The sequence below is a fragment of the Salmo salar genome, chromosome 22, assembly GCF_965601325.2.
Source record: "Salmo salar chromosome 22, fSalSal1, whole genome shotgun sequence".
In the NCBI taxonomy this organism is placed as follows: domain Eukaryota; kingdom Metazoa; phylum Chordata; class Actinopteri; order Salmoniformes; family Salmonidae; genus Salmo; species Salmo salar.
In genome coordinates, this window is record NC_138312.1 from 45,529,624 (window position 1) to 45,544,287 (window position 14,664).

Consider the following 14,664-nt stretch of genomic DNA (forward strand, 5'->3'; position numbering starts at 1 on the left):
TCCGCCATAAGCAAACAGGAAGACGATCACCAAGAGCTGGCGCTCCTAGTGGCCGGGTACTTTAATGCAGGGAAACTATCAGCATGTTAAATGCTGGGGAAAAAAACAAAACAACTCTGGACCACCTATACTCCACACACAATGCTCTCCCTCCACCTCCATTTGGCAAATCTGACCACAATTCTATCCTCCTGCTTACAAGCAAAAATTAAAGCAGGAAGCACCAGTGACTAAATCAATAAAAAGTGGTCAGACGAAGCAGATGCTAAGCTACAGGACTGTTTTGCTAGCACAGAGTGGAATATGTTCCGAGATTCCTCCGATGGCATTGAGTACACCACATCAGTCATTGGCTTCATCAATAAGTGCATCGATGACGCCGTCCCCACAGTGACCATACGTACATACCCCAACCAGAAGCCATGGATTACAGGAAACATCCGCACTGAGCTAAAGGTTACAGCTGCCGCTTTCAAGGAGCGGGACTCTAACCCGGAAGCTTATAAGAAATCCCGCTATCCCCTCCGACGAACCATCAAACAGCCAAAGCGTCAATACAAGACTAATATCGAATCGTACTACACCGGCTCTGACGCTCGTCGGATGTGGCAGGGCTTGCAAACTATTACAGACTACAAAGGGAAGCACAGCCGAGAGCTGCCCAGTGACACGAGCCTACCAGATGAGCTAAACTACTTCTATGCTCGCTTCAAGGCAAATAACACTGAAACATGCATGAGAGCACCAGCTGTACCGGAAGACTGTGTGATCACGCTCTCCGCAGCCGATGTGAGTAAGACCTTTAGACAGGTCAACATTCACAAGGACGCAGGGCTAGAAGGATTACCAGGACATGTACTGCGTTCATGCGCTGATCAACTAGCAAGTGTCTTCACTGACATGTTCAACCTCTCCCTGTCTGAGTCTGTAATACCAACATTTTTTAAGTAGAACACCATACTCCCTATGCCCAAGAACACTAAGGTAACCTGCCTAAATGACTACCAGCCCGTAGAACTATCGTCTGTAGCCATGAAGTGTTTTGAAAGGCTGGTCATGACTCGGATCAACACCATTATCCCAGAAGCCCTAGACCCACTTCAATTTGCATACCGCCCTAACAGATCCACAGATGATGCAATATCTATTGCACTCCACACTGCCCTTTCCCACCTGGACAAAAGGAACACCTATGTGAGAATGCTATTCATTGACTACAGCTCAGCATTCAACACCATAGTGCCCTCAAAGCTCATCAATAAGCTAAGGACCCTGGGACTAAACACCTCCCTCTGCAACTGGATAATGGACTTCCTGACGGGCCACCACTAGGCGGTAAGGGTAGGTAACAACATCCGCCACGCTGATCCTCAACACAGGGGCCCCTCAGGGGTGCACGGCCAGGCACGACTTCAACACCATCATTAAGTTTGCCGATGACAACAGTGGTAGGCCTGATCGACAACCACGACGAGACAGCCTATAGGGAGGTGGTCAGAGACCTGGCCGTGTGGTGCCAGGACAACAACCTCTCCCTCAACGTGATCAAGACAAAGGAGATGGTTGTGGACAACAGGGAAAAGAGGACCGAGAACGCCCCCATTCTCATTGACGGGGCTGTAGTGGAGGAGGTTGAGAGCTTCAAGTTCCTTGGTGTCCACATCACCAACAAACTAACATGGTCCAAGCACACCAAGACAGTCGTGAAGCGGACACGACAAAACCTATTCCCCCTCAGGAGATTGAAAAGATTTGGCATGGGTCCTCAGATCTTCAAAAGGTTCTACAGCTGCACCATCGAGAGCATCCTGACTGGTTGCATCACTGCCCGGTATGGCAACTGCTCGGCCTCCAACCGCAAGGCACGACAGAGGGTATTGCGTACGGCCCAGTGGGGCCAAGCTTCCTGCCATCCAGGACCTCTATAACAGGCGATGTCAGAGGAAGGCCCTAAAAATCCTCAAAGACTCCAGCCACCCTAGTCATATACTGTTCTCTCTGCTACCGCACGGCAAGTGGTACCGGAGCGCCAAGTCTAGGTCCAAGAGGCTTCTAAACAGCTTCTACCCCTAAGCAATAAGACTCCTGAACTAATCAAAATGGCTACCCAGACTAATTGCATTCCCCCCCTTTTACTCCGCTGCTACTCTCTGTTATCATCATCTATGCATAGTCACTTTAATAACAGGCGTGTTATACCTACATGTACATATTACATCAATTACCTCGACTAACCGGTGTCCCCGCACATTGACTCTGTACCGGTAACCCCCCGTATATAGTCTCGCTATAGCTATTTTACTGCTGCTCTTTAATTACCTGCTACTTTTATTTCTTATTCTTATTTGTATTTTTTTTAAACTGCATTGTTGGTTAGGGGCTCGTAAATAAGCATTTCACTGTAAGGTCTACTACACCTGGTGTATACATCCCATGTGACTAATAAAATTTAGGCTAAGAGCCTTAATAGCAAAGGTTGACCATTACTGACCTGCACACTGGGTGAATCTCAAAAGTCTTTCTTTGATTCCTTGACTTCACACAGGGAATCGAGGAAAGACTTGACTTTGGTTCCTTACCTTGGAGGTGGGAGGTATCCTTCGTTTCTGAGCCTTTAGCTGCGGAACGCGGTGCTGCTGCTGCAGCGAGCTGCTGCCCTGAGGGTCCGGCCCTGCGCTGGGGGCAGGCTTGGCACCGATGGCGGCCAGGGGGGGTCCCTGGCTGGGGGAGGGGGATTGGGCTGGCGGGGGGCTGGACTGGCGCGCCAGGGGCAGAGAGGGGGTGCCGTGTCTCTGGATTAGATGGCTCAGCACCAGGGACGGCTCAGGCTGCAGCCTAAACTCCCCTGGAGGGCAAAAACACACAAACACAGATCAGCCAGGCATATGGACACAAACACCACATTAAGACATATGGTCATTTATTTTTTGAAGCCATATGCCAGGTATTTGAAATGATAGATGAATTTGATAAATCTCTAATTAAATCTGATAAAAAGTGTTTGAGTGTGTGGTGGGTGTTGTTCCATCTTCCTGGGGGATGTGAAATCCCCAAAAGTCCACACACTCAATTCTTCCCACTAGGACAAAGGCTATTTTAAACTTAAGGGTTAGGTTTATGGTTAGGGCTACAATTAGGGTTAGCTTTACGGTTAGGTGTTAAGGTTAGAGAAAATAGGATTTTGAATTGAAATAAAGTTTAGGTCCCCACGAGAATAGAAAAACAAGTGTGTGTGTGTGTGTGTCTCACGGCTGAAGTGGGAGGTGAGTGAGGTGGTGGTGGTGCTAGGCTCTGGGGTCTTGATGTCCCAGCTGGAAGTGGAAGGCGGAGGGAGGACCGGGGGTGCTACTCCTAACCCTGGGAGTCTACTCCCCAGAGAGGTGCTGCTGGTCCCCTGTGTGCTGGGGGGGGGGGCTGCCTGGGAGGAGGGGAGAGGACCCAGGCCTGGGCCCTTCAGCTGCTCCAAGATCTGGGCCCCTGGACTGGACTGACTCCTCTTAGACTGACCCAGGTCCCCAAAACCTGCCCCCAGCACTGACGACTGGCAGGGAGCGAGCGAGACAGAGAGTTAGATTGGGGTGCTCGTAAATTGTTTAAGACATATTTTCAGAATTAATGGGGCGCTATGATAATACAAGAAAAATATGGCGATCATGTACAGAAAACATATATCTGAAAACTGTAAAGGAAACGAGTGTGTGGGAGGGTATGGCTCACCAGGGCGGCATGTGCGTAGCTGGTACTGCCTGTGCCGATGGCCGACCCATTGCGGGCGGGGTGATGGTGGGAGTTTGTGAAGACCAGGCTCTGAGAGGAGGGGGCCTCTTCTCCTCCCACTGGCTTCTGCAGCATAGACGCATGGTCCAGGCTACAGGAGATTCACATACAATTATTACAACATAATACTATATCTATTATACACATACACAGTCAGAATGGGGACCTGCTTTAGAGATACACATCACAGCCACTATGAGAACCCTGTCTACAGGTGAAGGATCCATACATCCAGGATATTGTGCATGTATAGAGCTGGGCCAAACATATCACTCCATGGAATAAACCTGGCAAAGAGGTAAAACTGTTGTTTTGTGCACCGCTGGGCACTAGTATTGTCCTATATTTTGCGCGCCGCCCTATGGGACTCCCAATCACAGCCGGTTGTGATTCAGCCTGGGATCAAACCAGGGTGTGTAGTGACGCCTCTAGCACTGAGATGCAGTGCCTTAGACCACTGCTCCACTCGGGAGCCCATATATATACAAACACAATACCAAAATCAGTGTTGAAATGTGCCCTAGTTGGTTGTGCGGATGTTGAGCAGGGAGTTACTTTTGCCCAGGTGTGATGTGGTTCTGAGGTACCGGTGCACTTGAGGCAGTGAACACTTTGGTCTCAGAGAGCTGAGGGAAGACAGAGAGAGGGTTACTGAGTTGGTGACAAAAGTTGTGAGATGCAAGCAAATCTATAGTTTTGTTAAATTACAATCCAAAATGGCCGATCTAACACGGTCCACTTCAAGAAAAGCTCCATATCAACTAGCATAAACCTTTTTAACAAACAACTAACACTGTATGATAACTAGTATATTGTATTTGTTCCATCTGAAGATAAATCTCCAAAACGTGAACATAAGACTCACAGCTCCCTCCACCCCCTGACCACTACTCCCCAGTACTCAGACTCACATCCTCGCTCCAGTCCTCAGCAGCCCAGTCCTCCAGAGTACTCCTCCAGGCCACTGCATGGGGAACACCAGTGAGGTGTTAGAGGTTATTGAATACAGGTCAGAGATGAAGGGGGAAAAACACAAGAGGCTTTATGGAGAGGCGTTAGAAAATGAACTGAAGTCCAGGGACATTTCCATAGCACCAATCTACAAGCAACATTAAAAACAATGAACACATCCTGACCAATGAATACATCCTGACCAACGTTCAAAACGATGTGATATTTTTTCAACTCCGCACCTGAGGAAATTGGTGGATGTGTGCACACAATTTTTTGAAAAGCCCAGTGTTTTATGGTCCTGGACTCACCTGTCCCGTCTGTGCTGTTGATGGCTCCTGACTCCCAGGAGTCATCTTGTGTGGTCCCTGTCCTCTGTTCTGCAGTGTAGTCTGCTGGGTTAAAGGTCCTGAGGAGAGGAGGGGTCTAGGTGTAAGAAAAAGCAGTGTACGAGGAACCAGACAGGTGTGTGTGTGTGTGTAAGAGTTGGTGTGTGTGTAGGTGTGTGCATTCCATAACTCACCCCATTCCCTGGGCTGAGAACCTGCTTCCCGCTGGCACCCTGCCCCTTCCTCTGCCTCCAGATCCGACTGTAGCACACACAGACACACACACACACTAGGTCAACACACAGAAAGCATGGAACCAAACAAATTGTGCGTAGTTAAGATGCCACAAGTTACCTGGGAGTGTTGACTGGAACATATGAGAAAGTGCCACTAAATGACACTCACCTCTACCCCCTCTCCCCCCCCTGCGGCCTCGCTCTGACCCTCTGTCCACAGGGACCGCTTCCACACCATTCTCCTCTGGCCGCACTGCTCAGAGAGACAGAAAGAGAAAGGGAGAGAGGGGAAGGGACAGGACTTAGTAACTGGGTAAAACGATGTGTTGCCTTTTAACCAATTCTGCTAAATAGTGCATCAATGACTAATAATGGCTTAGTGACAAATAGGCTGCCAATAATTCTTAGTAAATGCTCCATAAGGTATGGCCAATGAAATAAACACAGACTAATACCCTTTACAGACAGATTATATGCTAATGTTGGCTATAAAAAAATGCTGTCAATGTTTTATAGAGCCCAAACCATACAGTCCCATTTTTACCACATTCTTGCTGGGATAAGCCTTTTATATCGCCCATGCACATGCCGGCAAGTTCAGGAATGGGAGTAGGCATGAGCGATGTGGGTGGACGTCTATTTTAATACATCCATTAAATATACGCCATTACAAAGAAACCCATTATTAATGTGTTTTAGGCAGGTCCTAAGAAACATAAGACTAATAAAATGTATTTTCAAAAGAATAGAAAGGCATATTTTGAGTTTAATTATGTTACTGGTCTATGCATCCTACGCCATGCTCATGAAATCAATAGTTATTTTAACAGTACTCACTTAGGCTACCCTGATCACAGTCAACACATAAGAATATAATGTAACAGAATAAAATACAAATAATATTTTCCCACACAACTTCCGCTTTTTTGATACACGTTTTATCTCTTTCCTACCCTCACTCCACTTTGTCGGGAGCAGGCATAGGGTCTTACATTGAGAGTATCTTCATCATCAATCTATACTTTCAAAAGCATGCAAGTCATTTCACAACCTTCGCTGGCTTTTGGAGTTAACTATATGCGATCGAGCAAAAATAATAGGCCTAAACTTTATTTAGGCTACATTATTGAATGCTAAATGTTTCTGATCAGTTATAGATGAGGTAAACCACCTCCACTTACTGGCTCAGCCAGAGACTTAACCAAATATACAGATGGAGAGTCAGTTAAACAAAATCCCATTGGTTGATTAAGACAAGTCACAGGCTTTTGGTTGGGAGTAGACCTAGGCTACGACTGCAAGTCAAGAGCAAAATTATCCACTTGTTAAGCTACATAACATGCTGGCAAAATGTTCTGATCAGCGCTAATGAATGAGCCAACTAGACAAGATGATCATGAGCAGAACGCACCTCAACTTAGCTAACATTTCCACAGCCTAATTGTAGCCTAACCAATAACCAAACAGCGAATCAGTGAAAAGAAAAATCTGAAATGTATTGATTTATCAAGACCCCATGCTTGTCTCAGAGCGGCAGGAAACAGTGCTCAAATAGTTGACCACACGTCAGACTATTGCTTCAAATGTATTATAATAATTGGAAGACTGAGTTTCAGTAAGCAACAATTCGATGCCTTCAATGACATTAGCCTACTTTATCCCCATATTTTTTGTAATTCTGTCATATTCATTCCCAGTTATTCTCTATGGAGCCATCCAGTTGTAGCTAAGAAAACAGCGCATGTGGTGGGCTATGCAAAGAAATAGGTGAAGTGACATGCCTCGCAAAGTTTAGAGGATAGTAGTAACGGCCACTGCCTAGCAACCATCAAGACCTTAAGAGCATAGTGCGTGCCAATCCCATCTCAACATTACGGCTACATTTCATACTAAGCCGAAGGCAGGCCTTTACCGCAATCATGACTAGGTTGGTTCGCGGAAATAAAAGTTTAGGCCTTGATACCGGCAACACCATTCAGATATAAAGAAAAGGCCTTGATACCGGCAACACCATTCAGATATAAAGAAAAGGCCTTGATACCGGCAACACCATTCAGATATAAAGAAAAGGCCTTGATACCGGCAACACCATTCAGATATAAAGAAAAGGCCTTGATACCGGCAACACCATTCAGATATAAAGAAAAGGCCTTGATACCGGCAACACCATTCAGATATAAAGAAAAGGCCTTGATACCGGCAACACCATTCAGATATAAAGAAAAGGCCTTGATACCGGCAACACCATTCAGATATAAAGAAAAGGCCTTGATACCGGCAACACCATTCAGATATAAAGAAAAGGCCTTGATACCGGCAACACCATTCAGATATAAAGAAAAGGCGGAAAAAGTTGGGATGCTAAAGTTGGCGGGAAAACATATTGGTTTGAAAGATGTAGAACTGTAATAAACAACTGAAATCCTAGAGAGCTGCAGAGTTTGACTTAACATTCACCCTGGCTCTTAGGTGATCAATTAGGCAGTGTTATAATGCCTTGTTTATTAACATATGGATAGGATTTGAGAGACTCCGTGGCCCCCTACCTCTCTCCCCCTGGCGGCTGCGATTGCTGGCCCCTCTGCCTCTCCGGTTGCTTCCCCCGCGGCCCCTGCTGACCTCCCTCTCTCCTCTCTTCTCCCGGTTCTCCTTGCCCTCCGCAGGGCCGTCCTTCGCTAGGGGTTTCTTTTTCCCCACTGTCTCCCATGAGGTCTGAGAGAGAGAGAGAGAGAGAGAGAGAGAGAGGTTTTAAAAAGTTGGATCTCTCCTTATTGACACATCCTCACTTGCTTTGAAAGGGGGGGGGGGGTGTATAGGGAAATGGGAGCAAGAGGTGGAGGGATGGAATTAGAGGGAGTGATAAAAGTAGAGGAAGGGAAAGAGAACGACAGATTAAAAGGCTACAAGTCAGATCCTACAACTGCTTGAACTTCTTCCTTTCCCATGAACTTCAAAGTACAAAATAGTCAATGTGAGAATGTATTTATGGAATCGACATACCAGTACATGTGGTTGTGACTAGAGGTCGACCGATTAATCGGAATGGCCGATTTCAAGTTTTCATAACAATCGGTAATACGTATTTTTGGACACCGATTTGCAGATTTTTATTTAACTAGGCAAGTCAGTTAAGAACACATTCTTATTTTCAATGACGGCCTAGGAACAGTGGGTTAACTGCCTTGTTCAGGGGCAGAACGACAGATTTTTATTTTGTCAGCTCGGGGATTCGTTTTTGCAAACTTCCGGTTACTAGTCCAACGCTCTAACCACCTGCCTTACATTGCACTCCACGAGGAGCCTGCGTGGCAGGCTGACTACCTGTTACGCGAGGGCAGCAACAAGCCAAGGTAAGTTGCTAGCTAGCATTAAACTTATCTTAACATAATCACTAGTTAAACTAGTAATATCATCAACCATGTGTAGTTATCTAGCGTGTCCTGCGTTGCATATAATCGATGCGGTGCCTGTTAATCTCATTGAATCACAGCCTACTTCGACAAACGGGTGATGACTTAACAAGCGCATTTGCGAAAAAAGCACTGTCGTTGCACCTATGTACCTAACCATAAACATCAATGCCCTTCTTTAAAATCAATACACAAGTATATATTTTTAAACCTGCATATTTAGTTAATATTGCCTGCTAACATGAATTTCTTATAACTAGGGAAATTGTGTCACTTCTCTTGCGTTCCGTGCAAGCTGTCAGGGTATATGCAGCAGTTTGGGCCGCCTGGCTCATTGCGAACTGTGTGAAGTCCATTTATTTCTAACAAAGGCCGTAATTAATTTGCCAGAATTGTACAGAATTATGACATAACATTGAAGGTTGTACAATGTAACAGCAATATTTAGACTTAGGGGTGCCATTCGTTAGATAAAATACGGAACGGTTCCGTATTTCACTGAAAGAATAAACGTTTTGTTTTCGAAATGATAGCTTCCGGATTCAACCATTTTAATGACCAAAGGCTCGTACTTCTGTGTGTTATTATGTTATAATTAACTCTATGATTTGATAGAGCAGTCTGACTGAGCGATGGTAGGCACCAGCAGGCTCGTAAGCATTAATTCAAACAGCACTTTTGTGCGTTTGCCAGCAGCTCTTCGCAATGCTTTAAGCATTGCGCTGTTTATGACTTCAAGCCTATCAACTCCTGAGATTAGGCTGGTGTAACCGATGTGAAATCGCTAACTAGTTAGCGGGGTGCGCGCTAATAGTGTTTCAAACGTCACTCGCTCTGAGACTTGGAGTAGTTGTTCCCCTTGCTCTGCATGGGTAACGCTGCTTCGAGGGTGGCTGTTGTCAATGTGTTCCTGGTTTGAGCCCAGGTAGGAGCGAGGAGAGGGACGGAAGCTATACTCTTACACTGGCAATACTAAAGTTTCCTAAGGACTAGAAGCGAAGCTGCCATCTCTATCGGCGCCATCTTGCATTCATTTTCTGGTTTATTCAGGGAAGCAAACATCACTTTTCTGCGATATTTGCCATTTTTATCTCCAAATAAGTAATCCACGTGAATCGTGTAGATCTGTAAAAATAAATATATATGTTTGGGGTAGGGAGTGGTGGGGGGAATTGGGTCTGACGAAAAGTGTGCAGACTCAGTGTGTCACTCATTGAGCTATGAAAGTGAGATGCGAACAGATTTTCTCCCTGTGTGATCACTAAATAATGGTATGTTATTCACATCTGATCAGAGGCCTTCTGCGCTCTTTTAAGGGCCTTACTACTGAACGTGTCTGTTCCAGGTGCGTAGAAGTCAGATTAACAATACCAGAAGAAATAGACCTGCACACTATCAAAAAAAGGAATAGATCCAAAACTGAGGCCTGAAGGCAAAATAAAGATATTTATTGAAACAACATGGTGCCCAAAGAATATAGCATAGTGCCAACAAGTGCAGAAATAACATGTGAAAACAAAACCCATGTTACTCATATCGAAATGAATGACACAATGCATCTCTACGTGTCCTACAAATAGAATATGGGAGTTCAGAGCGTGATGTCATATCAGAATGAGTTCTACATCCAATATCCAAAAAGTGTGAAGTTAAATGTAATGTGTTGTATTGAGGCGAGGTGTGAATATCAGGGACAGGTTTTTGTGTAGCACGCGCAGAAAATAGTGTTTATGAGAGCAACTGCAAAGTTCAAGGAGTTGGTCTGATGGTACCCTCTATCATCGGCCTCCCCCCATGCTTGCAGGAACAATAGAGTAGCTAAATTTGCTGTAGGCAATGAATCGCTCAACAACCCTTGCCACAGCCCTTCCAATCAAGCCCAATCTACTACTGCTGCTCCCGCAACCCTGTGGTCATGAATCCTTCATGATGTCTGTCTTTGTCAGTGATGTTGTGACACTGCAGTAGGAGGGGTATACAGGGTCATAACTAGAGGTCGACCGATTATGATGTTTCAATGCCGAAACAGATTATTGGAGGACCAAAAAAAGCAGATCGATTAATCAGCCGATTTTATTTTTTATTTTTATAATCTTTTATTTTTAAATTTATTTATTTGTAATAATGACAATTACAACAATACTGAATGACCACTTATTTTAACTTAATATAATACATCAATAAAATCAATTTAGCCTCAAATAAATAATGAAACATGTTCAATTTGGTTTAAATAATGCAAAAACAAAGTGTTGGATAAGAAAGTAAAAGTGCAATATGTGCCATGTAAAAAAGCTAACGTTTAAGTTCCTTGCTCAGAACATGTGAACATATGAAAGCTGGTGGTTCCTTTTAACATGAGTCTTCAATATTCCCAGGTAAGAAGTTTTAGGTTGTAGTTATTATAGGACTATTTCTCTCTATACGATTTGTATTTCATATACCTTTGACTATTGGATGTTCTTATAGGCACTTTAGTATTGCCAGTGTAACAGTATAGCTTCCGTCCCTCTCCTCGCTCCTACCTGGGCTCAAACCAGGAACACATCGACAACAGCCACCCTCGAAGCAGCGTTACCCATGCAGAGCAAGGGGAACAACTACTCCAAGTCTTAGAGCGAGTGACGTTTGAAACGCTATTAGCACGCACCCCGCTAACTAGCTAGCCATTTCACATCGGTTACACAAGCCTAATCTTGGGAGTTGATAGGCTTGAAGTCATAAACAGCGCAATGCTTGAAGAATTGCGAAGGGCTACTGGCAAAACGCACGAAAGTGCTGTTTGAATGAATGCTTACGAGCCTGCTGGTGCCTACCACTGCTCAGTCAGACTGCTCTATCAAATCATAGACTTAATTATAATATAATAAACACACAGAAATACGAGCCTTAGGTCATTAATATGGTCGAATCCGGAAACTATCATCTCGAAAACAAAACGTTTATTTTTTCAGTGAAATACGGAACCGTTCCGTATTTTATCTAACGGGTGGCATCCCTAAGTCTAAATATTCCTGTTACATAGCACAACCTTCAATGTCATAATTACGTAAAATTCTGGCAAATTAGTTCGCAACGAGCCAGGCGGCCCAAACTGTTGCATATACCCTGACTCTGCGTGCAATGAACGCAAGAGAACTGACACAATTTCACCTGGTTAATATTGCCTGCTAACCTGGATTTCTTTTAGCTAAATATGCAGGTTTAAAAATATATACTTCTGTGTATTGATTTTAAGAAAGGCATTGATGTTTATGGTTAGGTACAGTCGTGCAACGATTGTGCTTTTTTCACAAATGCGCTTTTGTTAACCTCTCTAGGGTATGTGGGACGAAATCGTCCCACCTAGTCAACAGCCAGTGGAATCGAGTGGCGCGATATTCAAATACCTTAGAAATGCTATTACTTCAATGTCTCAAACATATGACTATTTTACACCATTTTAAAGACAAGACTCTCATTAATCTAACCACATTGTCCGATTTCAAAAAGACTTTACAACGAAAGCAAAACATTAGATTATGTCAGCAGAGTACCCAGCCAGAAATAATCAGACACCCATTTTTCAAGCTAGCATATAATGTCACAAAAACCAAAACCACAGCTAAATGCCGCACTAACCTTTGACGATCTTCATCAGATGACACTCCTTGGACATTATGTTATACAATACATGCATGTTTTGTTCAATCAAGTTCATATTTATATAAAAAAAACAGCTTTTTACATTAGCATGTGACGTTCAGAACTAGCAAACATACCGAAAACTTCCGGTGAATTTACTAAATTACTCACGATAAACGTTCACAAAAAACATTACAATTATTTTAAGAATTATACATACAGAACTCCTTTATGCAATCGCGGTGTCAGATTTTAAAATAGCTTTTCGGCAAAAGCACATTTTGCAATATTCTGAGTAGATAGCTCGCCATCACGGGCTAGCTAATTTGACACCCACCAAGTTTGGCGTTCACTAAACTCAGAATTACTATAAGAAAAATTGGATTACCTTTGCTGTTCTTCGTCAGAATGCACTCCCAGGACTTCTACTTCATCCACAAATGTTGTTTTCGTTCAAAATAATCCATAGTTATGTTCAAATATCCTCTGTTTTGTTCTTGCGTTCAAGACACTATACGAACGGTGACGCGCGGACGCATGTCGTGACAAAACATTTCAAAATATTCCATTACCGTACTTCGAAGCATGTCAAACGCTGTTTAAAATCAATTTTTATGCGATTTTTCTCGTAAAATAGCGATAATATTCCGACCGGGAGACGTCTTTTTCGTTCAAAGACTGAAAATCTAAAATGGACTCTTCACATGCACGCAGAAAGGGCACTTCCTGTACAGAATCTTCTCAGGTTTTGGCCTGCCATATGAGTTCGTTATACTCACAGACACCATTCAAACAGTTTTAGAAACTTTAGGGTGTTTTCTATCCAAATCAAACAATTATATGCATATTCTAGTTGCTGGGCAGTAGTAATAACCAGATTAAATCGGGTACGTTTTTTATCCGGATGTGAAAATACTGCCCCCTACCCTAGAGAGGTTAAATCATCCCCCGTTTGGCGAAGTCGGCTGTCTTTGTTAGGAAGAAATAGTATTCACACAGTTCGCAACGAGCCAGGTGGCCCAAACTGCTGCATATACCCCGACTCTGTTGCAGAGGTGACACATTTTCCCTAGTTAAAATAAATTCATGTTAGCAAGCAGTATTAACTAAATATGCAGGTTTAAAAATATATACTTGTGTATTGATTTTAAGAAAGACATTGATGTTTATGATTAGGTACACGTTGGAGCAATGACAGTCCTTTTTCGCGAATGCGCACAGCATCGATTATATGCAACGCAGGACAGGCTAGATAAACTAGTAATATCATCAACCATATGTAGTTAACTAGTGATTATGATTGATTGATTCATTGTTTTTTAGAAGATAAGTTTAATGCTAGCTAGCAACTTACCTTGGCTTCTTACTGCATTCGCGTAACAGGCAGGACCAGGAGTGCAATGTAAAGCAGGTGGTTAGAGCATTGGACTAGTTAACCGTAAGGTTGCAAGATTGAATCCCCAAGCTGACAAGGTAAAAATCTGTCGTTCTGTCCCTGAACAAGGCAGTTAAACCACCGTTCCTAGGCCGTCATTGAAAATAAGAATGTGTTCTTAACTGACTTGCCTAGTTAAAAAATATATATATTTTTTTAAATAAATAAAATGTATATATAAAAACATTTTTGCCAAATCGGTGGCCAAAAATACCGATTGTTATGAAAACTTGAAATCGGCCCCTAATTAAATCGGCCATTCCGATTAATCGGTCGACCTCTAATTGCTACTCTGCCTTCTGCAATGCATACAAAGCCCTCCCCACGCCCTCATTTTGGCAAATCCGACCGTGACTCCATCTTGTTGCTCTCCTCCTATAGGCAGAAACTAAAACAGCAAGCGCCCATGTTTAGGTCTATCCAACGCTGGTCTAACCAATCGGATTCCACGCGTCAAGATTGCTTCGATCACGTGGACTGGGATATGTTCCGGGTAGCTTCAGACAATAACATTGACGTATACGCTGACTCAGTGAGCGAGTTTATAAGGAAATGTATAGGAGATGTTGTACCCACTGTGACTATTAAAACCATCCCAAACCAGAAACCGTGGATTGATGTCAGCATTCGCGCAAAACTGAAAGCATGTACCACCGCATTTAATCATGGCAAGATGACTGGAAACATGGCCGAATACAATCAGTGTAGTTATTCCCTCCATAAGGCAATCAAACAAGCAAAGCATCAGTACAGAGACAAAGTGAAGTCGCAATTCAATGGCTCAAACACGAGATGTATGTGGCAACAGACAATCACGGATTACAAAAAGAAAACCAGCCCTGTCGCGGTCATCGACGTCTTGCTTCCAACCAAATTAACCTGTTAGGGCTAGGGGGCTGTAT

The 14,664-nt window shown here is 43.7% G+C and overlaps 1 protein-coding gene across 3 annotated transcripts in view; it reads right to left on the reverse strand.

Annotated features, from left to right (window-relative positions):
• The window catches only part of LOC106583427 (ubiquitin-associated protein 2), a 39,575-nt gene that overhangs the window by 18,897 nt on the left and 6,014 nt on the right, over nucleotides 1-14,664 (reverse strand). For 2 of the 3 annotated variants that reach the window (XM_014167575.3, XM_014167576.3), the window contains exons 5-13: nucleotides 7,840-8,005; nucleotides 5,412-5,546; nucleotides 5,252-5,318; nucleotides 5,040-5,137; nucleotides 4,689-4,741; nucleotides 4,333-4,403; nucleotides 3,718-3,868; nucleotides 3,250-3,541; nucleotides 2,580-2,845 (exon numbers count right to left, since the gene is read on the reverse strand). In XM_014167575.3, coding sequence (XP_014023050.1) covers nucleotides 2,580-2,845; nucleotides 3,250-3,541; nucleotides 3,718-3,868; nucleotides 4,333-4,403; nucleotides 4,689-4,741; nucleotides 5,040-5,137; nucleotides 5,252-5,318; nucleotides 5,412-5,546; nucleotides 7,840-8,005 — 1,299 coding nt within the window. The remainder of the gene's footprint in view (nucleotides 1-2,579; nucleotides 2,846-3,249; nucleotides 3,542-3,717; nucleotides 3,869-4,332; nucleotides 4,404-4,688; nucleotides 4,742-5,039; nucleotides 5,138-5,251; nucleotides 5,319-5,411; nucleotides 5,547-7,839; nucleotides 8,006-14,664) is intronic. The other variant, XM_014167578.3, reaches the window with a different exon arrangement.